The sequence below is a fragment of the Halichoerus grypus genome, chromosome 3 (genome assembly GCF_964656455.1).
Source record: "Halichoerus grypus chromosome 3, mHalGry1.hap1.1, whole genome shotgun sequence".
NCBI lineage: Eukaryota > Metazoa > Chordata > Mammalia > Carnivora > Phocidae > Halichoerus > Halichoerus grypus.
This window is the reverse complement of record NC_135714.1, coordinates 40,649,739-40,676,979: the sequence shown is the minus strand read 5'-3', so window position 1 is coordinate 40,676,979 and position 27,241 is coordinate 40,649,739. Positions and strand designations below refer to the sequence as shown.

The 27,241-nt window shown below is 39.6% G+C and overlaps 1 protein-coding gene and 1 long non-coding RNA gene across 4 annotated transcripts; one reads left to right on the top strand and one right to left on the bottom strand.

Moving 5' to 3' along the window:
* Window positions 1-660: 660 nt before the first annotated feature.
* Window positions 661-8,087, bottom strand: LOC144381344 (uncharacterized). The gene is made up of 3 exons (XR_013446340.1): window positions 7,345-8,087; window positions 3,062-3,233; window positions 661-2,507 (listed from the first exon to the last, which is right to left on the bottom strand). It is a non-coding gene; the product is annotated as an uncharacterized LOC144381344 (long non-coding RNA).
* Window positions 8,088-8,174: 87 nt separating this feature from the next.
* SGCB (sarcoglycan beta) lies at window positions 8,175-25,859 on the top strand. 3 transcript variants are annotated; one of them, XM_078068592.1, is made up of 7 exons: window positions 8,222-8,273; window positions 10,693-10,914; window positions 13,687-13,896; window positions 17,713-17,898; window positions 18,551-18,742; window positions 19,055-19,186; window positions 22,454-25,859. In XM_078068592.1, the coding sequence occupies exons 3-7, from the start codon at window positions 13,717-13,719 to the stop codon at window positions 22,655-22,657; spliced, it is 894 nt and encodes a 297-aa protein (XP_077924718.1). In that variant the 5' UTR covers window positions 8,222-8,273; window positions 10,693-10,914; window positions 13,687-13,716; the 3' UTR covers window positions 22,658-25,859. The 3 variants fall into 3 exon arrangements, with proteins under 3 accessions (XP_035948939.1, XP_077924720.1, XP_077924718.1); XM_036093046.2 differs by lacking the exon at window positions 10,693-10,914 and having other exon boundaries at window positions 8,175-8,273; XM_078068594.1 differs by lacking the exons at window positions 10,693-10,914; window positions 18,551-18,742 and having other exon boundaries at window positions 8,175-8,273.
* Window positions 25,860-27,241: the final 1,382 nt, after the last annotated feature.

Here is a 27,241-nt window from a genome sequence, read left to right as displayed (position 1 = left end):
TCTAAATCTCCAACAATAAGGTGATGGTTGAGCAAATCCTTCAATGAAATGTTGTACAATAGAAATCTTGTTACTGAAGAATATCTATTATCTAGGAATTCTCACTGTATTAAGTGAAAAAGCAGGAACACTAAATTATCTATATTGTGTTATATTATACAATATGAACTCAAAGTGTGATTATATATTATTTTAATTTGCTCCCTTATACTTTTTTGATTTTCCGAATTTCTACCATGAACACTGATTGCTTTTATGAAAACTTATTCAGAAGTAGAGTTACCCAAAGAATTTTACCACCTTCAGAAAAATGTTAGCCAAAATAACAATATTAAGCTGATTCAAAACAGAATGTGCTTTGACCAAATGTCCAAATTACTAATTTAATAGTCTTATAGTCTTAAGATAGAATGGATCTTTGAAATCACTTTAGAATTTGCTACATGATACTGTTTATCTCTACATATGCTCTAGCCCCACAGCCGGATTCAAGACCCTTATGGCCTGCAGTGTTTCGGGTACCTCTTGGTTTCCCCAGAACTCCTGAGCATGCGCTGTGTGTAGCAGGAACCACACGTTTATCAATAACAAAGCAGCATAGTCATCAATGACTCAAAGGAAGTGTTTTATGTATTTATTCATTATTTACTCCCCACTACTTCCAAAAGAGGATCTGAGATAACAGTAAGAGACTTGTAGAAAATATCATTGTTAGATTAGAAATACTTTTTTAGTGGAAAAAGCAAATATGCCCCCAATTTAAGCCTATGTATGAAGATTGAGCTTCATTTAACATTTAATCTATACCTTGTGGAAGCCAACGCAGAGAGGAAAATGACTTTCATGATTATTATTATTATTTGAGTTTAGAAGTATACATTCCACTTCTTTGAATGGAACACCTTTTCCTGGTACCAATTACAAAATATGCTTATGCTTTTCCAAAGAGCCTAGAACAACACAGATGATGGTGTCTTTAATACCTCCCCCACTTTTTTTAGAAAATATAGAAACAATCTTGACATGATTGTTTCTTGCGGTCACCTTTGATCAATGCCAAGGGGGTAACACTAGAACTCATGTCATCAAAGAGAGGGCCAAGCAACTGACATGCCATTTCTTAGCTCTCTGGTGATGTTACCTGATACAAGCTTAGAACTTCCATACCTGTAGGAAGAAGTGGACATCCTCGTAAGTGCCCTTCATAATGATCCCCTCCACAGAGCTTTTGATGAGTGCTGAATAGCAATCAATTTAAGAGAGAGCTGGAGCCTGGAGTGCAAATAGTCTGTGTTGCTGATGAAAGAAGAATCCATATGCTTCATATTACAAGCGTGCAGCCAACAAGGTTGAGATTCTATTTTTAAAGCCTACATTTTTATACATATGGAAGAAAACATCAGATTAGTAAAGGCTCTATTTGGACAGCATTTTAATTTTGTCTCAATTTGATTATTTTAGGATATTATCACTAGGCAATTATTTGGAAAGAAAAGATAAAATCAAATTTTTCTTGCATGGTACACTATCAGGCATGTTGAAGAAGTTGAAAGAACAATAAACTTGGATCATGATGGACACTCTATCTTACCCTCTGCCAATCAGTGGCTTCTTGTGACTTTACATAAGTCTTTAATCACCCTGAGCTTCAATTTTTTCCACCTACATAATGAAAAGCATAGACTAGATCAGCTCTAAGATCTCTTGCAGTTCTGACATTCTTTAATGCTGGTTGTTTTGTTTGTTTCTTTTTAACATACTGGTTATGGTTCAGATTGAGCAAATCCTGCCCTTTATTTCAATTTATTTCTCAACCATCACCTTATTTTCAATTTTTGGTTCACAGTTCAGCTTGCATCGAGTCTTGATTCTGAGACCATTAGTCAATCACCAAAAGTAGAGCATTTTTCTTGAGTACAATTTATTCTGCAGGCTTGCTGGAATAACTAATACACCTAACCTCCAGGACATAAGCAAGGGGTTTCTCTATAGTTGCACTTTTAATAAATTTAAGCCCAACTGAAATTGACAAAATCTTCCTAACTCCTCCCGCCCCCCTGGCTCTCAGAGCTCATCCCTGCTCTTCTTTATGCTTTCTCTCTTTCACTTTTGGACACATTCATATTGTTGTAGTTATCACACTATATTAAACTTATTTGTCTGCCTCCTGTGAGCTTGTGAGCTTCTTGAAGAAAGGGACAGAGGTTTATTTAGCTTTCCTCAGCATAGCAGCTGACTCATTCTAGGCCCTCTATAAAAGCTTGTTGAACTTGGGGTGTCTGGGAGGCTCAGTCTGTTAAGCGTCTGCCTTTGGCTCAGGTCCTGATCCCAGGGTCCTGGGAATCGAGTCCTGCATCAGGCTCCCTGCTCTGTCAAATAAATAAAATCTTTAAAAAAAAAAAAAAGTTTGCTGAGCCAAATTGTTAATAAAAAGTGAAAGAAAGAAAAAAGGAAAGAAGGAAGGGAGGGAGGAGACGATTGGCTGCTTTATATCTGATGTCATAATCCTGTTGAGGCAAAAGAAAGCAAAGTTTTAATAGCCAGTTGGTGGTTCTTATGGCATCATAATTCTACCACCCAGCCAGGAGCCACTTGTTCTAGAGAAGTGGCACGTGACAAACGTCTGGATGGAATAGGAAAAGTGCTTAATTTTAGAGTCCTTAACTCTAAATTTTACCTGCATTGGTCAACTGGGGAGATTTTTAGTTGGGGATTTTAAGAAGCCAACAAAAGATTCACTGAACCCACTCACTGTAGTGAGAGGTGTGTTTGTACAGAGTTCCACGCTGCACTAAACATAAATACATACAACAAACTGCAAGGACATACAGTGGAATCCTCATCATCATTTTCAGTTCTTCCTCACTAAGGACAGTTGCCCAACCTTAGCCAGTATGGCTGAAAAGAATATTCTGTTCAGCTGTGGCCTGGATGCTTTTACAGGCGCCCCTGATCCTCTTCTGTGAGCTGTGCTATTCTCATCCCACAGCTGTCTGTGTTAGGACCTTCTTTAGGGTAGGGCCTAGTGCCATCTGAGGAAAATCTTTTAACCTTTTCTCACCCACTTGCATGAAGCTTCCTTTAAATCCAGTTTTCATTGGTGGTCTTGCTGAGGTGCTTTGTGTCCATTCACAGGTAGCAAAACACACATTTGTCCACGTAGTTCATGTTCTCTAGTCTGAGGGCTCCCTATACTCATTTTATCAGCTTCATTAGGTCCTTTTTATTCTCAGCTACATTGCAGGTAAGGAAAATATTTTAAAAGACAAAAAAAAACAAAAACAAAAACCCACTGCCCATTGGAGAAAGAACCAATTGGTTGGGATCTGAGCTGAAGGCAGGCTCCCCCACCGCAGAGAAAGCAGGGATGCTGTTTCCTGTGTCGTGCCAATAAGCATTTCCTGCTCACAGCAACAGTTCAGAATGTTTCTGTAAAATTATTTCATGCCTCTTCTTGGTTACGTGACACAAACAAGAGGAAAATTTTAATCTATCACAACTGTATCACCTTAGCACCTAAATAAACTATAGAGCTTTTGTAGCAAACACAGATTAGAAGGGGGGAGCCAATTTAGTGTGATTTTTGAGAGCCACAGATAACCCTCCTATCACAACACAGGTTTTCATTACCATTGTGATTGAATATTGAGGCATGCTTGCCCTCAATGTTTTCAGCTCCGCTAGCTAAATGCAATGGCAAATACTGGCTCTGAAAATGGCCATTCGAAGGGGTGCTCTTAGGATACATTAAGGTGTTGCAAATGTATATTGGGTGTGATCTACACCGTAAGATGTCCTTAAACATCCCAGGAGAGGACCTGGGACACACGAGGGCAGTCCCTAAAATAAAGGATGTTGAAATAGGTTTTTTCATCACATTTGATAAACATTGAATTTCTAGGTGACAGAAACATCTGCCTTAATCATAAGGCAGGATTAGACTTGGTCTCTGCTCCCTAGCATCTCACAATCTATTCAGAAGAGAGATATGTAACCATAGATCAATGTGACAAGTTACAATAGTAAATATAAAATTCTATGGAAATACTGACTGATCCTTCCCTTACTTCCTCATCCAGCTCCCTGAAGAAAGGACCAAAGGAAGTTGTAGAAGAGAGTGACATTTAGAGCCAGATCTGGAAGGATGGAGAGGAGTTTCACCAGGAAGAGAAGAGATGATGGAACAAAATGGACAGTAGCAAAGAGGCATGAAATTGCATGGACAGGCAGAGAATGATGAATGCTAGTCCAGGGTGATTGTAGGGTATTCAGGGAATCAGAGACAAGACTGTGAAGATAGTCCTGGGTTCAACTGTGATAAGTCTTGTATATCAGGCTAAAGAAGTTGATCATGATTTTGTAGGCAGTGGGGAAGCAGCAAAGAGCTGTAAACAGAAAAATGATATGTTTGAGTCTCTTTTTTATATCATATTGGTGCTCCGAGAGGTGAAATTTGGAGCAGTGATGGACCCAGAAAGAACGCGTACGAGACACAGATTTGAGAGTTAATGAGGTTCTTCTCTGGAGTAATGCATGGTGAGCATTAGAGTGGACATATGTCAGAGACACTTAGATGTTGGTAATATTTTTTACCCAATAGAAGAAAATTAATCCAATATTCATTCATCAGTTATTAAGTACCTATTATTTACTTGGTTCCCAGTACTTTCAGGAGCACAGAAGTTGTAACACATTCCCCCTGCTTTGTAATGAACTTACAGTCTACTCTGGAGCAAACTATACATGCATGAAAAGTAAAATAACACAAGATAGTGTATTATTAAGTATCAAAAGGTCATCACAGCAAATCAGTGCAATAGCAATTACTGGGGGCCACAGAAATCAGAAATTTGTGATGAGGAAAAAAAATTAAGAAGGGCTTCCCAGAAGAGATATCCCTTGAGCTGAGTTTTGGTGGACAAGGAGGAGAATAGCTAGATAAAATAGAGAAATAGCCACATCTGCAAAAGCACAGAGACATTAAGAACTTGATGCATTCAGGCAAACAGATGGGAACTGCAAATACCACACATGGCTGGAGTGTAGGATGAGTTTATAGAAGGGGCAGGGAATGAGGCTAAAAAAGAGGTAGACAGGGACCAGAAAGTACAGAACTTTATGTGCTAATATAAAGAATTCTCATTGTGAAAGTTATTGGAGGATTTTCAAATTCAGGATGAAGAGTGTCACGATTGGGTTTGTATTTTTAGAAAGATCACACTACAAAGAGTATAGAATGACTTTGAAGGTTTCTGACTGGATGGTGGTGTCATACACTAAGGGAACACCCAAAGAGCAGATTGGGGAGGAAAGATTTTAAGTCCAATTTTTTGACATGTTGGGCTTGAAGTGTGTGTTGGTTTCCTAAGGGCTACTGTAACAAATTTGATGGCTTCAAACAACAGAACTTTATTTTCTCACAGTTCTGGAGGTTAGAATTCAGAAAATCAGTAGGGTTGGTTCCTTCTAGAAGCTCTTAGGGAGAATTTGATCCATGCCTCTCTCCTAGCTTCTGGTGACAAGTTGTAGCATTTCTTGCCTTGTAGAAACATTACTCCAATCTCTGCCTGTGCCTTCACATTGTCTTCTCTTCTGTGTGTGTCTTTGTCCTCTCCTCCTCTTTTAAGGACACCAGTCATGAGATTTAGAGCCCAACCCAAATCCAGGGTGAGCTCTCTTGAGATATTTAACTTATTTATATCTGCAAAGACCCTATTTCCAAATAACATCACATTTGCAGGTACTGGTGATTGGGACTTGAATATATTTTTGTTGGGGGGGGACAATATTCAATGCATTTATAAAGTGAATGAAGGGATAACTGTCTTCATAATCTGACTAGTACTCTAGGCTTGGTTTGCACTTCCAAAGGCACAAGGAAATGCAGAATTAAAGATGTTATGCTGTAGAAAGAGCAAAAACTAGTCAGAAGGATCTAGGTTCAATCCAGACTCTATATTAGTTGAAAACTTGGTTAGCCTTTTAACCTCTATGAGTCTTGATTTCTTTATTTGTAAAATGGGAATAATATGACCTATTATAAAACTGGCAGGGAAGTTAAAGACTCATTCCCAGGTATATGGTAGACGCTATTATTTCAAAAAAAATAAGCTTGAAGATAACACATTTGGGAATGACCCACATTAAAGATGGGTTATGTGAGTATACTGAGTGTTTAGACTATAGCAATTGACATCAAGAAGAACTGGGAGGTGTCCTGTCAGAGAGATGGAGATCAGCAACGAGGACTCCAAGAGAAGGTGACTTTTCAGATAGTCTAAGGGGCATTTGGCATCAAGAAAATCAATTATCGGGCACCTGGGTGGCTCAGTTGGTTAAGCGACTGCCTTCGGCTCAGGTCATGATCCTGGAGTCCCTGGATCGAGTCCCGCATCGGGCTCCCTGCTCAGCAAGGAGCCTGCTTCTCCCTCTGACCCTCCCCCCTCTCATGTGCTCTCTCTCTCTCTCATTCTCTCTGTCTCAAATAAATAAAATCTTTAAAAAAAAAAAAAAAGAAAATCAATTATCAGGTATCTCACCACCTAAGTCAAAGAGAAGTTAGCAAAATGAAGGTAGGGCTTCTAGTATTAAAAACTGGGGTATCAGGCAGATTTCTAAGATGTTTATGAAGTTTCTGTGCTATGCCAGGCATTCCAGGTAAAAGGACAAATAAGACATGGACCTTCCTGACAGAGCTCACCATCTTTCAGGTGACATCGGACAAGTAAACAAGATAAAATACAACGCAACATGATGTACTACAAAAGACAGAGCAGAGTTAAGGGACAGACCAGCTAAAAACTGCCTGTGGGAGCCTGGGAAGGCTTTAGAGAGAATGTGACATTTGGATGGATTCTAGGAGGATGAATAGAGTGTGCTTGCAGGGGGGAAAAGGGAAGCTCTTTCCAAGCAAAGGAAAAAGAGGCAAAGCATAGGAAGTAAGGACCAGAACTGGAGACAGGAACTGAGGATCAGTCAAAAGCCCAGTTATCTGAGTTGATAAATGGAACCAGAGCCATTAACAGACTTACTGCTGACTCCCAACACTTTGGGCTACAATTTGCAGTTGTCCTGGTTAAGATGCAGGTTTGTCCTAGAGATCCTAGCAGCACTGAGCATAGAGATGTGAGTCAGTGGTTCTAGCATTTGGGAAAGAAGATTAAATATAGAGATTGATGACCAGTGAGCTACTGACATTAGCCAAAATCCAGAGAGAAGGGGAAAGTTTATGAGGGATTTCTTATGCAACAGATGATCTAATTTCAACTTTACAGCAATGTTCTGATGGAAAGCAGGCAGAGCCATGAAATAACAGCCCCAGTCATCAAAAAAAGCAAAACTGACCTGGTTCCTAGAGAAAGAAAGCTTTTGCCAGCTGGTCTCTTTGCGGTTTCCTGCTGACTTAGGCAGCGCTGGGGCCCAAAGGTGCTTTCTAGAAGTGGTTTCAGCTACCTGAGGAACAGTTCTTACACCTCAGTTTCACCGCCCTGAAAACAAAAACCAAAAAACTACAAAGAGCGTTGGATTCTATTGACAACAAGGAACAAGGAATGTGTATTCAAGTTACTTGTACATTTGGGCGGCACATTCCTGGTGTGCAGTGAGTATCTGTTAGGTTGGGTTCCCCACGACGTATATCGACAACACTGTCTCCAATACTAAATGGAAAACCCACCCCCAATACCACAGAAGAAAGCATCAGACTTCACAGGCCCTCCAAAGTCAAGAAGCATCCCTAAAGCGCTTTTACGTCCTCCTTGAGGCTTCTCAGTTTCCAAGATTTTAGCAGGCTAATTGGCAACGTGTTAACTTCCACGCACACTGTCACCACCCCTGTCCCTATGTGCTCTCCAAAACGCCCCCTGCCACCCTGGCCAGGGAGACCCCGGCCCATGATGCAAGCAGGACGTCCAGCTCGGGACCGCACCAGCCCTCCGTGATGGGAACGGAGGGCGAAGGGAGAGGCGTCGTCCTCTTTTGAAGCGCCCTTTCGGGAGAATCCAGAGGCGGCCGGAGCTCGCGTGAACACCGGTGCGCGGGAAGGCGCGCCCCGAGGCCACAGCGCTGGATGCAGGGGCGGCGAACCCCCGCCCCCCCGCACACGGAACCGCCCTTCCCCCGGGCGGGGCTGCGGGGGGGGGCGATGCGGGGAGCGGGACCTCCCCCCCCGGCCAGTGCGCAGGCGCAGGCGCGCGAGGTGCGGCGGGGAGGGCGGTGGCGCCGGGCGCGGGAAAATGGCGGCGGCGGCAGCGGCGGCGGCGGCGGCCGAGCAGGTCTGGGAGCCCCGCCGCGGCTGGGGGCAGGAGGGCCCGGGGAGGCCGGGGTCTCGCCTGTGGGGGCCGGCGTGGGGCCGGCCGGCGGAGGCCGCGGGCCGGGCTCCGGGGGGGCGGAGCGAGCGGGAGGAGCTGTCCGCAACCCGGGATGCTGGCGAGGGCCGGGCGGCACTGCGGGCAGGGGCTCCGGGTCGATGAGGGGAAGCAGGCGGCGGCTCTCGGCCTGGCCGACTGCCCCTTGGCCGGGCTGAGGAGGGGTCGCCGCCTGAGGGGCGGGGAGGCGGCCGTGGCAGCCGGGAGCCTGCGCCAGGACGTGCCGGGGACGTGCCCGCTTCGGTGGCCAGCGAAGATGCTGGTAAAAATAGCCTCAGCCCCTGGGGGAGGCTCCCCTGACACCAGCCAAGAACCAGTCCGCTGTTGCCTGCATGTCAGCTTGGGGCCACTGCTTGTGCCTGCCATCCCCGATATGCAGGCATCAGGTTTCTCCTCCCGCTTTGGTTTTGGAAATTTGGTACCAGTTTAAAACTGCGTCCTGTCCAGTTGGTTTAAAATTATTTTTTTTAATGCTCTATCAAGTATTTCCTGATCTGCATTGTAAACTTGTACCTTAGAGTAGTTTAAAAGACTATTTTCCCCCAAAAGCAAGCTATGCATATGCATACACATGCATGCATGTGTTACATATACATATCTATAGTTGCTAGGGTATTTTGTTGTAATAAAAATAATTTTCATAGTCACTTTTCCCCTTAACTGTTATTTCCCTTTACAAAACTATGATAGGATAGTTTCCTTTGAAAAAGTCTCATTCTGCAACATTTTTGAAAAAATAAATGTAAGTCAAGTTGCCAGCATTCTGTTCTCAGAAAAGACTTTCTTAACGACGTAATTGCTTTATATATCACTGGAACAGTCATTCTAAAGGACATAAAAAAGACTTGAAATCCACCTTCAAGGAACTTAAAGTCAGATTGCCAAATAAATGCAGAGAAATCAGCTAAGGGGGCAAGCTACAGATCATAACAATAAAATAAAATCTAAAGGAATGAGTGAAAGTAAAAGGAGACAAAGCTTCTTGGGGTTGCTGAGATTAAAATTGTTCTTTGGCTTTTCTGATTTCCTACCAGCTCTTGTTTTAGATGGTTCTTTTTTCATCCGTATCACCTGTTGATGCTCTGGAGGCTCCACCAAGGTTCTGTTGTTGCTTTACACATAAACTGGGCAATCTGGTCTATTCCTTAGTTTCCACTTGAGAGTTAAACATTTATGTCTCCAGCCTGAACTGAATTTTCCACAGGCACCCCAAACTCAAAAATGTACAAAACTGGATTGCATCATATTTACCGTTAAAAGGGTTACAAACCATCCATTCACTTGGTTAACCTAGCTAGAATCTTGAGAGCTGGACCAGCTTAAGGGAGCTCAGAAGGGACCCACACTTGGTTTCATGTTCTGCTGTCCCAGGTGTGATATTTGAACAAAGGGCCCCACATTTTCTTTTTCCTCCAGACTCCACACATTTTGTTAGCAGGTCTGTAGCTGGGAGTCATCTTAGATCCCCTCTAGGTCACACTCACAGCCAGTCAATCACCAGGTTCTGTAGTTCTTCGTCTTAATGCCTCTCCCTATATTCTCTTCATCTAAAGCTCAGTCAAGCCCTCCTTTGGACTCTTAGATAAACCTGATGTTGATATCTTCATCTCTAAACTCTTCTGTTCCAGTTCATCTCATTTTGGTACATGACTTTGATTTTGCTGTAATGCAAATCTGATTGTATCACTAACCCATTTTAAATTTTCAGTAGTTCCCCATCACCTTCGGGATAAAGTCCATTGTTCTTGACAACTCGAGTACTTATGTCCATTCATTTACTGGCCCCTAACCATATCTCTGACCTTATTTTTTGCCCCATTTTGATACACATCCTTTTCACCATCCACAGAAACTACCAAAGTCGATTTCACACTGAGATGACTTGTACTCAGAGTTTCCATGCTGTTCCCTCTGCCTGGAATGCCTTTCTCTGTGCTTTTGCGTGGCTAACTCCTGTTTATCCTCCCAAGATTCAAACGAAATCTCAGCCTTTCTTAAAAACCTTCCCCTGATGTGCCTGCTTGCTGGGTAGAGCTACATTCCTCTTCTGTACCCTTTCAGTATTCTGTGCACTTGCTACCACTGCATTTGCCGTGTTAAACTGCCGTTGTTAGTGACCCGGTCTGTCTACTCTCCTGGCCTGTAAGGAAGTTCACTGAGGGTAGGTGCTATGTCTGGCTTGTCTTGATGATCTGGGGCATTTGGCATATAGTAACTCTTCAATAAGTTATAAATGTATCAAATTGAATAACAATGTACATGAATTGGCAGAGAAAAGAATGTATCCCAGGAGGGATCGATTTTGTCCTGTCTCTCTTTTATGTAGACCTTTATTCAAGCCCTGACTTTTAAATTGCCCATACTGCGTCTGTGAAAATTAGAGGAAAGCATACCTCCCTTAAGGTATTCTGTGCCTTCAGCCAAGAAGTATCAAAATGCATATTCCACTCTAGGAGGTCAGCGGTATCACTGTACCCTCACAGATGTTGTGCCTCATGCAGACACACAACCTACACAACACTCAACAACCTGTTGTGTGAAAAATCTGGTGAGTAGCTGGAATTGTCTTCTTTACTGCTTTGTGGAATTACAAAAATTGTATCTGCTGCATTACTCACAATGATTATTCGCGTCTCTTTCTATTTTCCATAAGCCCTTAACCAGCCTGCTACCTCTGCCACCATGATAAGATTCCAGTAGCCTTCTCCACTCTTTCTTGGCAGATGGCCTTGCCTTCCACATCCCAAAGAAAAAGAAGAATGTTTTCTCTCTTGAGTGTGAACTGTTTCATTGAAATGGGAGCCTATCCTTAAAGCTTATTCTTTTCTCATTTATTCTGTATCACTTTCTTTCCTGCCTCCTAGAGGGTCTCATTTCCTACATTATCCTGCCCTGTTGTGAGATCTTTGGTCTTTGCCCCTCTTGGCATCTTTCCCTCTGCCATCAAACATACAAGTCTTTCCCCAAATTGGGGGGTGGTGATGGTTACTAACAGCAACAACAAAAGTACAGTTTTCCTCTGACAGTACATAATTCTTTAGCTACAATCTTCTCTTTTTCCTCTTTTCTCTTTCTGGACTGGAAAATAGATGTATACATGTGGCATCTTTTCGGACTGTGTCCAGCTTACCAATTTGCTACTCAGAGTTCGTCTTTGAAGGTTATAGAAGCACTTCTTGGCAAAGGAAGTTCAGCAACACTGCACATTCTTGGTTTTCTTACTATTCATTGTATTTCTCATTTTCTACTGTAGCTGCACATTTAAATTTTCCCAAGACTGTGTCCTTGGCTCTTTGTTCTCTTTCCTGTATGCTGTTTTTTACAGTAAACTGATGCACTCTCATGGATTTAATTTACCTAGAGGCTAGGGACTCTCAAATCTGTATCTCTAGGGGCGCCGGGGTGGCTCAGTCGTTAAGCGACTGCCTTCAGCTCAGGTCGTGATCCCAGGGTCCTGGGATCGAGCCCCGCATCGGGCTCCCTGCTCCATGGGAAGCCTGCTTCTCCCTCTCCCACTCCCCCTGCTTGTGTTCCCTCTCTCGCTGTGTCTCTCTCTGTCAAATAAATAAATAAAATCTTAAAAAAAAAAAAAAAAAATCTGTATCTCTAGTCCTGACTGATCTAATACCCATTCCATCCTTCCCCTTGCCTTTGAGTCATGTGGTTATTTCTCATTTAGTTTAAGTGCAACATATGTAGAATCTTCTCCCTCCTCCATTCCCCATATTTAGCTAGTCACCATTCAGTAAACATGAGATTCTTTGAAGCTGGCTGCAGATTCAGTCAGCTCCTCTCACGAAGTATGTTTTTAACCTATCCTTTTTCGTCCCGAGTTTAGGCCCTCATTACCTTGTTACCTCAAACCTCCATTACGACAACATCCCCAACAGCCTACTCACTGGTAGTCCTGTTTCCTCTCTCTCCTACAAACACCTACACATTTAGCACCCTGAAAAGTATGTCATTCCAGGGACTCCCAGTTAAACAGACAGAAAGACTAGAATTTGTACCCAGCAGTCCAAGAATTTTCTCAACCTGCCCTACTTCTCCCTGCGTTGCCGGCTCTGGCCCACCTACTTCCTGTTTCCTTGAAAACAAGTGTGAAGCCATCCTGCGTCTCCTCCCGTTGAACTCCACAGCATATATTGGCCATACTACTGATTCTGGCACCTGAACAGACAGAATACATTATTGCATCGCTAACTATTTTATACCCAAATCACATTTGTAATAGCTAGAGAATAAGGATCCTGTCCTGTATTTCTTTAGTATTCCTATTTGTGGTATTAGTGTTTAAACATAAAATATTTAATAAATGCCTACTCAATAAATAAGTTTTCCCAGAGCTCTAAAATATATGTAAATTGGGCAGAACCCATTTTGTGTTCATGAGGTATTACCAAAAATGTTATTCAACCATAGTCTAAGTTAGAGGTTCTCAAACTTTTTGGTCTCAGGTTATTTTTATGCCCTTAAAAGTTAACTGAGGATCCCAAAGAATTTTTGTTTATGTGGGTTATATTCATTGATATTTACCATATTAAAAATTAAACCTGAGAAAATTTGAAACACAGGAATACACAAGCACACATTCCGTTAGCTGTTAGAGCATTGATGTCATCACATACAGTCATTTAGCCTCTGGAAAACTCCACTGAACATTCATGAGAGAAGGAGAGTAAGAAAGGCAAATAACATCTTGGTATTATTTTGAACATGGTTTTTACTCTCCAGGCTCCTGTAAGGGTTCACGGGGCTTCTCCCGGTCTCCCCTGCCCATACTTTGAAAACTGCTGATCTAGGATAATGTTAGCTTTAGCCAATTGGGGTGATAAATAGCAAAGTGTGTCAGCCTTTCCAAATTCTTTTCTTATAAATGAAAAAAAAAAATATATATATATATATGATATCTATGTGTGTATATATATATATACACACACATAGATATCATATATACATATATAATGAAACAAATCACTATAAATCATTAGTTAAAAAGAAGATGACCCACTGTGGAATGTATCTGTCAACTCTTCCCCCAGATGAGCTAGCTGTACACTTTAGGGACACTGGGACTGTTCAAAGCAAAGGGTGGAAATGTGTTATCAAAGAGTCACACTAAAAGGTTCTTCTCCACTACCCCTCTAAGCATACTAATGTCCTGACGTGGAGCCTGCAACTCAGCATGACTTAAAGTTTATTCATGGAAAATATGTCACTAATCAGTTCAGCTTTCTTTCATTAAGAATTTGCGCTTCATAAATAAGTGCATTGCAAAGAGTGGGTATGGCTGTTCCATGGTTTTGTATTTTGTTTTTAGCAAAGTTCCAATGGTCCTGTAAAGAAGTCCATGCGTGAGAAGGCTGTCGAGAGAAGGAACATCAATAAGGAGCACAATAGTAATTTCAAAGCTGGATATATTCCAATTGATGAAGATCGCCTCCATAAAACGGGATTGAGAGGGAGAAAGGGCAATTTAGCCATCTGTGTCATTATCCTCTTGTTTATCCTGGCTGTCATCAATTTAATTGTAAGTATGTGGTACAGAATTTTCTTTTTTTTAATTACCTTGGGGAATTTTTTAGTGAAATCATGGACTTTGTTTCTGTAATTTCTTTTGAAACCCTCTTACTTTCTGCTTTTCTGTACATGTTTTATCCCTTATTAAGTTTTTTTAGATGCACAATTACCCTTCACAGTGTGTACAAAGAGCCCCTGACTTGCTTACTGTCCAAAATATTGTCTAACAGAATCCTGTTTTCCGAATTTCACACCCAAGAGCACATTTTATCAGATGTTTCTTCTTCAGATATATACTTTGAAAAACAACAGGAGATTCCATCTTTTACACACTTATAGAAAACACCACTGGCCTTTTTTTTATTTATTATTAAAGTGTGGTTAACATACAGTGTTATTATTAGTTTCAGGTGTACAACACAAGGGATTCGACAGTTCTATACATTACTCAGTGCTCACTGTAAGTGTAGTCACCATCTGTCACCATATAGTGTTATTACAACGTTATTGACTATATTCCCTATGCTGTACTTTGCATCTCTGTGACTTACTTTATAATTATAAGTCTGTGCCTCTTCTTATTGAGTTGTCATAAATGTGTTATATATTTTAAAAACCTAGTATGCTAGTATTACCATGTATTAATTTTATTTAATATATATATTCATGGAATATTCCCTTTAAAGGACTTAACTTTTGAAAGGGTAAAGTCAGCTAGGTAGAAGAGACCTTTGCCATCATGACTTTATTGCCTTCACCTCTCCTAAAAAATATAATCCTTTCTGTTTTCATTCAGCTTTGCCTAAATTTAGTCTTACCTCCTCAACCAGATTTTAAAATTGTAAACCCTTGTTTGACAGCAGACGGTGATGTTTTGTAGTCTTAAGTCTCTGTTGTCAAAGAAGGAAAGGATCTGGTAGGCCAGTTTACACTAAAGTGCTGAAGACCCAGTATGTTGTCTTTTCCAAAGATACTTGCTTTTCTAAAGAAGAAGACTTAATCCAAGGTTGTAACTATCTGAGGGTTAAACTTGAACCCCTCTGGCATGTGTGTAGATGACATATTCAGAGGGTGGCTATTGGTATACTAATGACTGATGAACATGGGCTACAGTGGTTCTAAAGTGATTCCATTTATTTTTATTTTTGACTTCTAATGCTTTTAAGCCAGTCCTTTATATTTTATGTACATCCAAAACGTTTGTGTCTAATTCTTCCCTTACGTTGGAAAGAGCTGGTACTGTAAATAGTTTACTAGGAGCATATGTTCTGAATTTATCTTATTTTATACATTTTGTTGTTTTTGGAAACTTCTGGTTAAGATGGCAAAATGAAGACATTTTTATCCCCTTCCTCTTTAAAAAGCTCATCCGAAGGTGACAATGTCAAGAAACAGAAATACCCTGAAAGAACGTGAGAGGCAACCAAATCCTAAACCATAATATATGAAGACAAAAAAGCAGGAGGCGAAATGGCAGCTAACTTACCAGAGAAGAAACTGCTTCTGTGTGTTGGGGACGGGGCTACAGGGTGTGTTGGTGAAAGTGCCATGCAGAATCATCAGGAATGGAAATACAAGTACCATGAAAAGCAGGAGTGAGGCAGGAACTGAAAACAGCTTTTTGAGAACCCTGTAGAAGGAGCCATGAGATCCCTAGCCTTCCTGTCCCTTCCAGCCAGCAGTTAGGCAACCTTGCCCCCTAACCCCACACGGTATGTTATAGAAGGGAGAGGATTCTTCCTGTCTGAGAATGCTACGCAGAGGAGGGTAGGGATGGGTTTCCATGCTGGAAGCGGGGAAGTCTGAATCCTGAGCGCTGAGACTCCGTTTCCCAGATCTCTAGCTCTTTTCTCAGCCTCTGTCTCCAGCTCCCTGGCACCAGGCTTAAGTCCCCCAGGCGAGAGATGAAATAGCCTGCTCTGGAGAAACCGAAGCATCTGGAGAAAATACCTGTAGATACTGACACTTGGCAGGTCCCAGTGAAAAAGCCACCTAATCTCCTACCGTTTAGCCTGTCACAAGCCCCACCCCACACAGAGAACTTTCTGTGCACTTCTTTAAACATCACTGTTAAATATGAACACTGAGTCACCAGGGATCAATGGGTTTTTTGGGAAGCTCCCAGAATTGAAAAATGATGGAGACCAAAAACACATCAACCATGGGGAAAATAGGAATTCAGGGAGATAGAGAAAATACAATGAATGACAGAAAACTTAAAAAACTAAAACCAATATCTTCAGAGAAATGAGAGAATATTACATCCACAAAACAAGAATAACATGCCATTAAAAAGGAGCAATTAAAGAATAAGGAAGAACTTGTAGAAATACATAAGAATGGATGGATAGATGGAGAGAGAAAGAGATTAGAAGATAAAGAAAAAGAACCCTTCCAGAAAGCTCAACAAAATTAAAGAATCAATCCAGGAAGTGTAACATTCTGTTAATAGGAGTTTCAGAAAGAGATAAGAAAGAACACTGGGGAGAAAGTTATCAAATAAATGAACCAAGAAAATTTCCTAGAACAGATTGAAAACTACCATTCTGGGTCCAGTGTCATGCATAAAAAAGAATCACACCAAGGCCATTCCTGTGAAATTTAAGAAAACTGGGGATAAAGAGAAGATCCTAAAATCTTCCAGGGGAAAAATAGAAACAGGTTATGTATGAAGAATACAAAATCAGAGGCATTGGACCTCTCAAATGCAGCCCTACAAACCAGACAGCAAGACAGCAAGGGCCTTCAAAATTCAGAGAGAAAGTGACACCAAACCTAGAAATGTCTATCAAGCTAGACTATTAATCAAATGTGAGGGCTTATATGGACATTTTTTAACCATGCACACTCAAAATTTCCTTCATACGTATTCCTTCTAAGGAGGCCACTGGAGGAGGTGCTCACCGCAAGAAGGCACTAACTCCCAGAAAGCTGAAGGTAGGGATGCAGGAAACTGGGTATCCAGCACGAGAGAAAGACGGAAGGAAGTTCCAGCATGAAAGCGGAGAAGTTCGCAGTTACAGCTGTGTCGCAGACCCAGGGGGAACAGTCCAGATTGGGCAAGAAGACCAGAGTTCCAACAAGCTTTCCTGAGAGAAAAAAATAGAACTCATAGAATAAACTATCTGAGAGGTTTGGACTCTGAGAACCTTTTACTGAGTGTCATTTTATAGAAACATTGGAGGTTTTGAAAAGATTCAGTCGGGTTTTCAAAGAAACTAAGCAAATGTGGTCCAGTGCTGAAGAAAGACAAATATGAAACTCCCAAGAGACGCAGAGTACAAGAAAGGAAGTGCTCTCTTAGTTACAGTATTTGGCTTAGCAGTGAACAGTACTTACATGGTTGCAATACTAAAATACTGAACCTGGGTCTTGCCAGCACTTGAGATGGGAGCCAGGGGAGAAGAAATATAAATGAGATAAATTCTCATCTGCTAAAGTAGGAAATTAATAGATAAAACCTCAGATTGATGAGTGAGGAAATAATATATCACTTAAAAATCTGGAATAAATTCTAAATGAAATACCTAAAATTGTTGTAAGTGGCTATTGCCAGACAAGATGTGGAGAGAGCAGAAGAAATAAGAAACTGCTCTTTCAGCACTTTCTGACTTTTAGCTATTTGCATGTAATACCTTGATAAAAATAAAATGGGTTTTGTTTATAAGTGGAAAACCAATTGATGTGTTCGTATCACTGATGAGACATCTTCACTGATGAGACATCTTAAGGAAGTTTAATCCTTTGGCAATTACCTTTTCTGTTTGTTTTCTTATTATGTTAAATGTATGTTACCTATTAGCAGGGGTCTTGTTTTCTCTTTTAGATAACACTTGTTATCTGGGCTGTGATTCGCATAGGACCAAATGGCTGCGACAGCATGGAGTTTCATGAAAGTGGCCTGCTTCGGTTTAAGCAAGTGTCTGACATGGGAGTTATACATCCTCTTTATAAGAGCACTGTAGGAGGAAGGCGAAATGAAAACTTGGTTATCACTGGCAACAACCAGCCTGTAAGTTACCATATCAGTTGAGGGACATTAGAGAAAAATTCTTTGTAAAAACCTAGAGTTGATTATTGGAAATGGGTATTTTCCTTGAGAGAATATTCACAAGCATATTTAATAATATTGTTCGCCTTATAATCTGTTAATATTACATGCTTTCTTAATATCTTAATATGGTAGTAGCATTTTCTGTAATAGATTAATGACTCTAAGAATAGAGTGTTCTCTTTATCCTCCACGCAAGGTAACCAGCAAACAAAGCACCTTCCCAGGTTGGAATACCCTGTACTTTCTGGGAGTCTAGAAGGGAATATGCCAGTCGGGTCAGTGGCAGCCCATGCCAAGTGGCTGCCGTAACAGGTTCTCAATGGACTAGAACCTCAAGGAGGTAATCTTACCGCTCCCTGCCCATCTTAGGTCCAGGTCTGTCTATATGTCCTATTGTGACCCATGGATTTGTGCAGAGCAGTGTAAGCAAACAAGCATATAAACCCTCATGTGAAAGAACTCTTTTCCCAAGTAGATAGGGGACAGACAGATGCAGTTAAAATTATTTGAAGTTAGTCTATTATTATAAAGTGTTTTTGATAATGTTCTTGATGAATTTTGGATGCTGTCTCCTTTGAAAACATATTCATGATAAAGTGTTTTCCTGAAGATTGTTTTTCAGCAAGGGACAACAAAGCTCAGTGTAGAAAAGAACAAAACTTCTATTACAAGTGACATTGGTATGCAGTTTTTTGACCCGAGGACTCAGAATATCTTATTCAGCACAGACTATGAAACTCACGAGTTTCATTTGCCAAGTGGAGTGAAAAGTCTGAATGTTCAAAAAGCATCTACTGAAAGGGTATGATTTATTTTGTTTACTTTATTAATGGAAGAGAATTACAGTCTAAAGTTACAAAGCGGGTGGGGAGTTTTGCTGTTTTATAGTGATGTGAAAGAATAAATTCTGGAATAGTGGGGAGGATTGATTAATTCTAGATTTGTCATCTGATCATTATCAAGCCACGTCTCTCTATCTCAACACCTATAAAATGTGACTGAAAACACTTGCCTTTCATATTCCATGGCTGAAACTCCTGTTCCTCTGTCTCTGATAATAATTCTCACTTTAATTTAGAAACGCTTTTTATTACTTTTTTTTTTTAATTTTCAGATTACCAGCAATGCTACTAGTGACTTAAATATAAAAGTTGACGGGCGTGCTATCGTGCGTGGAAATGAAGGTGTATTCATTATGGGCAAAACCATTGAATTTCACATGGGTGGTAATATGGAGTTAAAGGCAGTGAGTATTTCTTAAGAGTTTTAGAGAATTATTAGATTCTTGAGCACATAAATCTATATGTGGAATAGTATACACTTATTAAAAATGGTAATGTAGTTGTATATTTTTTGACATGGAAAGATGTTCAAAATGCACTTTAAAGTGAAAGAAAGTTACAGTTTGTGAAATATCTCATTTTCATTTTTCAATACATATGTACGTTTATAAAAACCTGGAAGGGTATGCCAAAATGTCAACAATGGTTGGCTGTGGGTAGCAAGATAACAGATGACTTTAATTTTATTTTTCTTTCTGCTTGCCTCTTTTTTCTAAAAAATTTTTTATAACATGATACCTATATTATTTTAAAAGGCAAAAATAAATAAATTTCCAAAATTCTGGAAGAATTCTCAAAGTAAGAATTATCATAGGAAGTATCCATTCCCTGAAGTTGTTGGAGTTTTTTTTAATTAAAGATTTTTCATGCCCTTTCCTGAGTTTTATATCTAGCTATGTGAAAATCAATTAGCAAATGTACAAAATGTATTTTATTTACCCATCTATTATTAACTGCAAAGGAAAACGATTTTGCCTTTATTATAGCTATTGAAAAGTGAAGCTTTGTCCTTCACAGATTATATCTGAACTTCAGTAGGTAACATATCTCATATAAGGGAGCCAGAAATCCAAAAACGGTTTACCTGCTCACAGTTTTGATCAAAGCATATTTATTCAAAATGTCTTTGGCCACCTGCTATATGCCACTTAACTAAAGCTAATTAAATTTATTTTACCCAAGCATCATATATGACAAAAATAAACTTAAACCTAAGGACTTGTAAAATAATTATTTCTTTTATTTAAATTTAATTTAATTTAGAAAAAATAAGCTTTAAAAAATTAAGTTTTCCATTTTCATAAATAGTTTTCTCCTCTAAAACACATATTACAATTTCTAAATAATAAAGATAAACATAAATGTGTTTCTTGCCAGAAACTCAATAGCAATACTGAGTATTTTTTGCATGTATTGTAGTTAGAAGCCATTCCTCTGAGAGAATAGTGTTGAAGAACGGCCACAGTGGGGCTATTCTTCTCAGCACTGGAAACTCAAAGAAGCAAGAGATGTGATAGATTTGCATATAGCCATTAGCAAGTTACCTAAATCTTTTCTTTCTTTCTACCTGAAAATTCTGTCTGTTGATATGGGAAATATTAAGATACTTTGAAATACATATACATACCTACCAGTTTCTCCACAGTTAAAGAAAAACAAGCCCCCAGTACTGAAAAGATAATTAGCTTTATAATCCAGTTAATATCAGTGGCTAGCTTTTAAGTGTATAGCTAATTATTTTTAAAAAATGTTTTTTAATTTTATCAAACGCATTTAAAGAAATAACTGCTCTCGCAATTTAAAGAAAGTGAAATTAAATGACCACAAGATGGCAATATTGGAACAAAATTTCAAACTTCATCACTTAAGGATTCTGTTTATTCCATATGCATAATAACACTACATAGTCAAGTAGCTATTTCCATTTCTTCAAACCCAACTTTGTCTTATTGCTTTGAATGCCTTCTATAACCTGATGACTCTCAAATTTGGAACTCCTGCTTTAATCTCTCCTCTGAACTAAGACTCACATACCCAGATGACTTTGTACCTTCTCCACTCCAGTGCATAATAGGCATCTCAAATTCAACAAGTCTAAAATCTTCATACCCTCCCTCTCTCCCCAGATATGCCTTTCTTTCAGGGTTCCCATCTTGTTAAATGGTGCCCATCAGTCCATCAGAAAAGCCTTCTGGCTCTACCTTCAAAAGATAGAGTCTGGCTGCTTCCATTGCCTCCACCACCACCACCGATGGTATAAACCACCAACCACATCCTACTGCACTGTTGGAACAGCTTTCTAAATGGTGAATGCTTCCTCATTCGCCCCTGTAGTCAGTTCTCTATACAGCAGCCGGAGTGATCCTTTCTCAGAGATCACATCACTTCCACATTCAGATCCCTCCAAATGGCTTCTCATCTAATTGGGGATAAAACTCAAAGTCCATTCCCTTCCCTAACATGTCTGGCCCTGAGTTATTTTTTTGACTCATCTACCAGTCGACTCCCTTGTGCTCTCTGCTTTAGCCGCACTGGCTTCTACAGGTTCCTCGAACACTACACGGGGGCTTTTGCGTGTATTGGGTCCTCTGCCTAAAGGGCCCTTCCCCAGTTGCCCACATGGCTTACTCATATCAGCCAGTTTCCACTGCACTGTGACCTTATCAGAGAGGCCTTCCCTGACCACCCTATGTAAACAGAGCCCTTGCCTGGTCACTCTCTCTCTGCTTACCTTTTTTTCTCCAGTGATGTTTTATTTATTTTACCTGTTCACGTGTTTATTGTCTGCCCCTCCCCATTAAAATGTCAACTGTATGAGAACTCAGACTTAGCTCTCTATTGATTGCTATATCCTCAGCACCTAAAATAGTATCTAGCACATAGTAGACATTGAATAATTATTTGTTGAATGAGTGAAAAGAAGAAAAGGAAAGAGGGAGGAAAGAAGGGAGAGCCAGACTTAGGAGTTCCCCCCAAAAAAGAGCATACAGTTCCAGAATGTTCCTGAAACAGTGGGCTTGAAGAAGAGAACCTCGAGGTGGTTTTCTTTGAGTGCCTGGTCTTCAGAATTATCTGGTTTGAATCTTCATTTGTGGTGTTGTAAAAACATTAGAAATTAGGGCGCCTGGGTGGCTCAGATGGTTAAGCGTCTGCCTTCGGCTCAGGTCATGATCCCAGGGTCCTGGGATCGAGTCCAACATCAGGCTCCCTGCTCCTTGGGAGCCTGCTTCTCCCTCTGCTTCTCTCTCTCTCTCTGTCTCTCATGAATAAATAAATAAAATCTTTAAAAAAGAAAAAAAAATTAGAAATTAAAATTAATTTTCTGTAGGAGAAAAACAGTCTTTTTCTTCTCATCATCAGAAACCTACCAGTCACTAACTTTGTAAAAACTCTCTTAGGAAGTAACAAATGAAAATTATCTGTCTTATGTACTTAGGAATTTTGATATAATTTTAATGAAGTGTGTTATAACTATTGATACACTTTATGAACTAAAGAGGTCACTAGTTGAATCTTGACATTGGTTTTGTTTTCTTTGTTGTTGATTTTGGTCATGACTTTACTGTTTTTTACTACCTATTTTTCTTGTTAATATTCTAAGTTTTGTTTATTAATTTTGTTCTATCACCACTTGTGGAGGTAAATAAATCATACCATTATTCTCCTAATAGGAAAACAGCATCATCCTAAATGGAACTGTGATGGTTAGCACAAGTCGCCTACCTAGTTCCTCCAGTGGAGACCAATTTGGGACGGGCGAGTGGGTGCGCTACAAGCTCTGTATGTGTGCGGATGGAACGCTCTTCAAAGTACAAGTAACAGGCCAGAACATGGGCTGCCAGATCTCAGACAACCCCTGTGGAAACACTCACTAGAAGAACCCGGGAATTCACCCGTGTGTTCATATCTTGACTTGACTTTTTTTAAGAGTGTGCATGCAAGTCATGTTTTTAGAGAGTTTGCAATAACTGTCATTTTATCTACAGAGCACTACTGTATCTATTATATAATCTCCATATTTAAAAGAGCTCTCAGAGAGCCTAAATTTTAATACATTTCATTAAGTTGCACTGATCTTCAAATTACAGTTCTAAAGTAATTATCAGAAGTGAATACAAGCAAAATTAATCTTTAAAGAAGTGTTTTTAAAATCCTGCTGTTCCTTGTCTAAAAGATAAAGGGCTGAAGCAACTGTTTAGACTTGCTCTAAGTAAATTTTGGTACCTAATGGAGATACATCCACTTAAGATGTTTGAAAGGTACTCCATTAATAAATGTTACATGCTCCGTCTTTGGGCTTCTAAGAGAAAAGACGGATTTTTAGTGCATTAATTTTCAGCTGTATTCTCAGTGCAAGTGAAGTCATTAAAGAACTTCACATATGTGAGCTGGTAAGAAACTATGGTTTCTTAGTTTTGCACTAGGATGAAAATACTCTAATAGAATAGAATTTACTTTAATAGAATTTACTTGTTAAATATTGATGAGTACGAAGTGTTCACAATGTGGTAGAAATTGAAACACCATCCCAGCTTCAACTGTTAACTCCTGACGACAGCTGAGCATCTGACACATCCTAGGCGCTGTCCCAGGTGCTGCATCTGTAACGTCACTGATTCTCACCACAGCTCTGGATGTAGGGGTTACTGTCCCAGTGTTTCCCCTTAGGAAACTGAGGATCGGAGAAGTTAAGAAACTTACCTAATGTCACATAGGAAATAGCCGGCCGGGTTGGGATTGGAACTTGCATGTGATTCAAACCTAAATGTACCTGCTTCCAAATACTGTGTTCTTTTTACTATCTGCACAGAAGTCTTAATATTTAAAAGTCTAGAAAAATGAACAGAGACTAATTCAAACTTACCTAAGCAGATAAGAATCAAATAAAACAGCCATGCTTACTCTAGTTAAAAAAAAAAATCAGTCTCGTGTCAAAAAAAAAAAAAAATGGCCAACTGCTGTCAGGTTTTAAACTAGCTTAAGCCAATTCCAAAATATTATACTATAGAGAAGTCAAATTAGCCTACTTGTAGGTTACTGCAGTGTCATAACTGAAGGGGTTTGGCACCTGGGAATGCCTGAATTGGGTAAAAGGGTCACTAAGATATTTATACCCTCAGGCCTCAGGGCAACACAGTGAGAAGTGGGAGGCCATGGCCCCAGGCAAGTCTGTGGGCTGGGAATGGCTGGTAGTTCACCCCAGTGTGCCATTCAAATAGCACCCATTGCAGTGTGCACCAGGCCTTGAACAAAGCCGGGCCGCACTGGTGTAAAGGGTGCTGATACAGAAAATTAATCTTTAAGTAACTTTTGAGTAAGTATGAGAACTGATCTCTGCTCCTCATATCACAATCCCATTGTGATTTACAACCCTCAAGCCAGTTGATTTTTAATGTATTTTATATTTGACTTAAAAGGAACTCTGGTATTATTAATCACACACAGAGCATCAGGGGCCGGGTTTTCAAAATAGTTTGCTGTAAAATAAGCAGTAGAGATAAATCATAAGCCCCATTCTTCATTCAAGTAGAACAGCATTCTGTCGTGGCCACTTTGAACTGTGTAGATAAGAAAATCAAGACAAAAAATTTGCATTCAATCTAGTCACAGTTCTCTCTGATAGAACAACCACATGCCTTAGAGATTATGAAGTCATTAAAGTGTACTAAAAGATATCGACTTACTATATAATACAGAGTACAGTTTTTAAATGAAGGAAAAAAGTGAACTTTTTTTTTATTTAAATTCATTTAGCCAACTTATAGTACATCATTAGTTTCAGATGTAGTGTTTAATAATTTATCAGTTGCATATAACACCCATTGCTCATCACATCACGTGCCCTCCTTAATGCCCATTACCCAAAAAGTGAACTTTATGACCTGAGTGTTACTGTTGTGATATTCAGATCTTATTTGAATATATTCAGTGTCATTTCATATTTGAATGATGTTCAGAAAAATCCATTGGAATTTCATTCACATGCTTAGTATATTTTAATTTTACATTCTTCTCTTGTCTGCTCTATTTAGATTTGTTTTGAAAGTCTCTTTAAATATTTTTGCAAAAATCACAAAACACTACATTACAAAGTATTATTTATTGAATATAATTCACAAAGCAATCTATTTTTACTCCTCCTTGAAAAATACTTGTGTTTTTGATACATCTCCATTAAGTGCTTTTAACATGAGAGGATATTTTGATGTTTTTATAGAACTGATTGTAAAGGTAACAGGTATAGTATTTTAGGACACTTTGCAGGTAGCCCTTGCCTTTTCACTGAGATGTAGACCTGGAAAACTCACTGGAAATGAGATCAAGAACAAACCGTCCATTTCACTTGTGATCTATTTTGCATAATGGAAAAGCTTCAGCTCCTCATTCTCACCACCAGGTGGTATTTTTCAAAAACCAAACTGTTAACTTTGCCTCTTCTGGTTGTTCATCCCCTGCACTGAGCACTGATAGGAAAAGCAGCAGACTCGGGAAAGTAGATAAAGACAGGCTCTCAGGAGAGGGGGGTAGATATATGCTTGTTTAAATAACCGCAGTACTTCAGAGATAGGTTGCAATGACAAGGGAGACAAATGAAATAAAAGCAAAGTATTTCAGAAACCGTCCAATGGGCAGCTAGGAAAATGCAGACAACACAAGGGGGAACTGCCTATATATAGTCTGCAAGATTTAAAAATATCCTTATTTGTATTCTTTTTGCATTATGAAAAAAATGAAATAAATTTTGTGTGATAGTTCTGATGATGAAAGGTGGAAATTCTACCTAGCTTTGAACGAATTTTTTTCTTAAGATAAGAATGTTTTGGTGCTAAACTTAACAAAAAAGAGACCATTGAAATGCTGATAATTTTAGTAGTCTTTTAAAAAGTGTTGACACGAGGCCCTATAGCTCGGGGGTTAGAACACTGGTCTTGTAAAAAGTATTGAGGGGGCAAAGACTACAAATTATGCCATACAAAAACCTATAACTCTGTTTCGGACTGCTACCCTGAGTGTCAGTTAACTCAGTTTGTAATAACTATTAATGATCTCTGTTTACAATAAAGATTCTGTAAATTGTTTGCTGTTGATTTTTTAATGCTTAAAATTCTAGCAGGTTTCTACTTAATCATACAAACATGATGAATTTATAGCTTGAGAATACTTAAATGCATTGGTGTTTATGTAATCTGTCTGGAATCCTGGAGCTCATAGCTCGAAGCTGTACAGTTCCTGTTTGGATAGTCCTACCCTCTGTGCATTGCAGACTCTCTCTAGTGGCTCCTCCCTTCGTGTCCCAGGGGAATGTGCACACTGTCACTGTGGCAAGAGGCCAGAGCCCGGAAGATGAAAGGGCGAAGGTTTGCCAAGGGCAGGCAGGCTCCAAGGGTGGATGGGTGGAGCCTCAAAGGCTCAGGTCTAAATCCCCACCTGGCTAGATCCAGACAGACCCATTTGAAAACTGCCTAAGGACCTAAGGTATGCCTTAGAAACTGTTACTGTTGTGGTGTTCTTCCTACATCTTATCAAACATACCTTCTTCTGCTTTCTTCCTATTGTTTTAACTTCTCTTTTATAGAAGAATGGCCTCTTGGTTTCTGCCGTACTTTGTTTATTCTACAGCCTTCTCCCTATCTCTCTCACTCTGACACACACACCTCCAATATCTCTAACTGCTTCCTCATACTTAGGCTTGAATGTGTCCATTTAAAGACTGACATTTTACCTAATTGTTTCCAATTTCCTTAGAAAATTTTCTGGGGTTCTTAGGGGTTCTTTACCTAGTACATAAAAGTTTGTAGTATACGTAATTTTTCTTTACAAATCAATGTATTTCATCTTAGGACATAAAATTATCCTTATCTAGCTTTTTTGAACTCAAATTTATTAGTTAATGTATAAATCTCTTCAACTTAAAAAGAACCAGGTCAATGAAAATCTTTAACTTATGCCCCTGTAAGTATTTTTCAGTCATACGTTTCTCTTCAATACTGCAAAGTAACGTGCCTGTGAATGATGACTATATTTTTTGGTTGTTCATATTGTTACATTAACTTGGTATATACAATTGTATTTCCAATGACTGCAGCTTTGCATATAGAAACAAATACCTTTCTGGCTGCACAAATTAATTCAACTTCTGGTATTGTGTAAGAGGCCCGCTATAAAAATAAATCACTCCTCCATGCTGCAGGGCACCTCTACGGTTCAAGACCATGTGTACCTGGATTTGGGTGCCCTTCAAAATGTAGGAGAATTGACCTTGTATGAAACCAAAGTTTAAAAGTTACATGTTAAATTTCATTCACTCCATGCATTTATTCATCCAAACAGCATAGCCCTGGGACAGACTGCAGAGTATTGAAAATATAAAACATGAGGAGAAGGGGGAGGCATTTTATATAGTTCTTATAGTCATCATTTAAAAAAATTAAGCAAGAGTCTTGTGAATGGAACTCTTT

Coding starts and splice junctions, on each gene's coding strand:
- SGCB (XM_036093046.2), top strand. CDS start 8,235: ATGGCGGCGGCGGCAGCGGCGGCGGCGGCGGCCGAGCAG. Junction 8,274..13,686: donor CGGCGGCGGCGGCCGAGCAG/GTCTGGGAGCCC, acceptor TTTTGTTTTTAG/CAAAGTTCCAATGGTCCTGT. Junction 13,897..17,712: donor TGGCTGTCATCAATTTAATT/GTAAGTATGTGG, acceptor TTTCTCTTTTAG/ATAACACTTGTTATCTGGGC.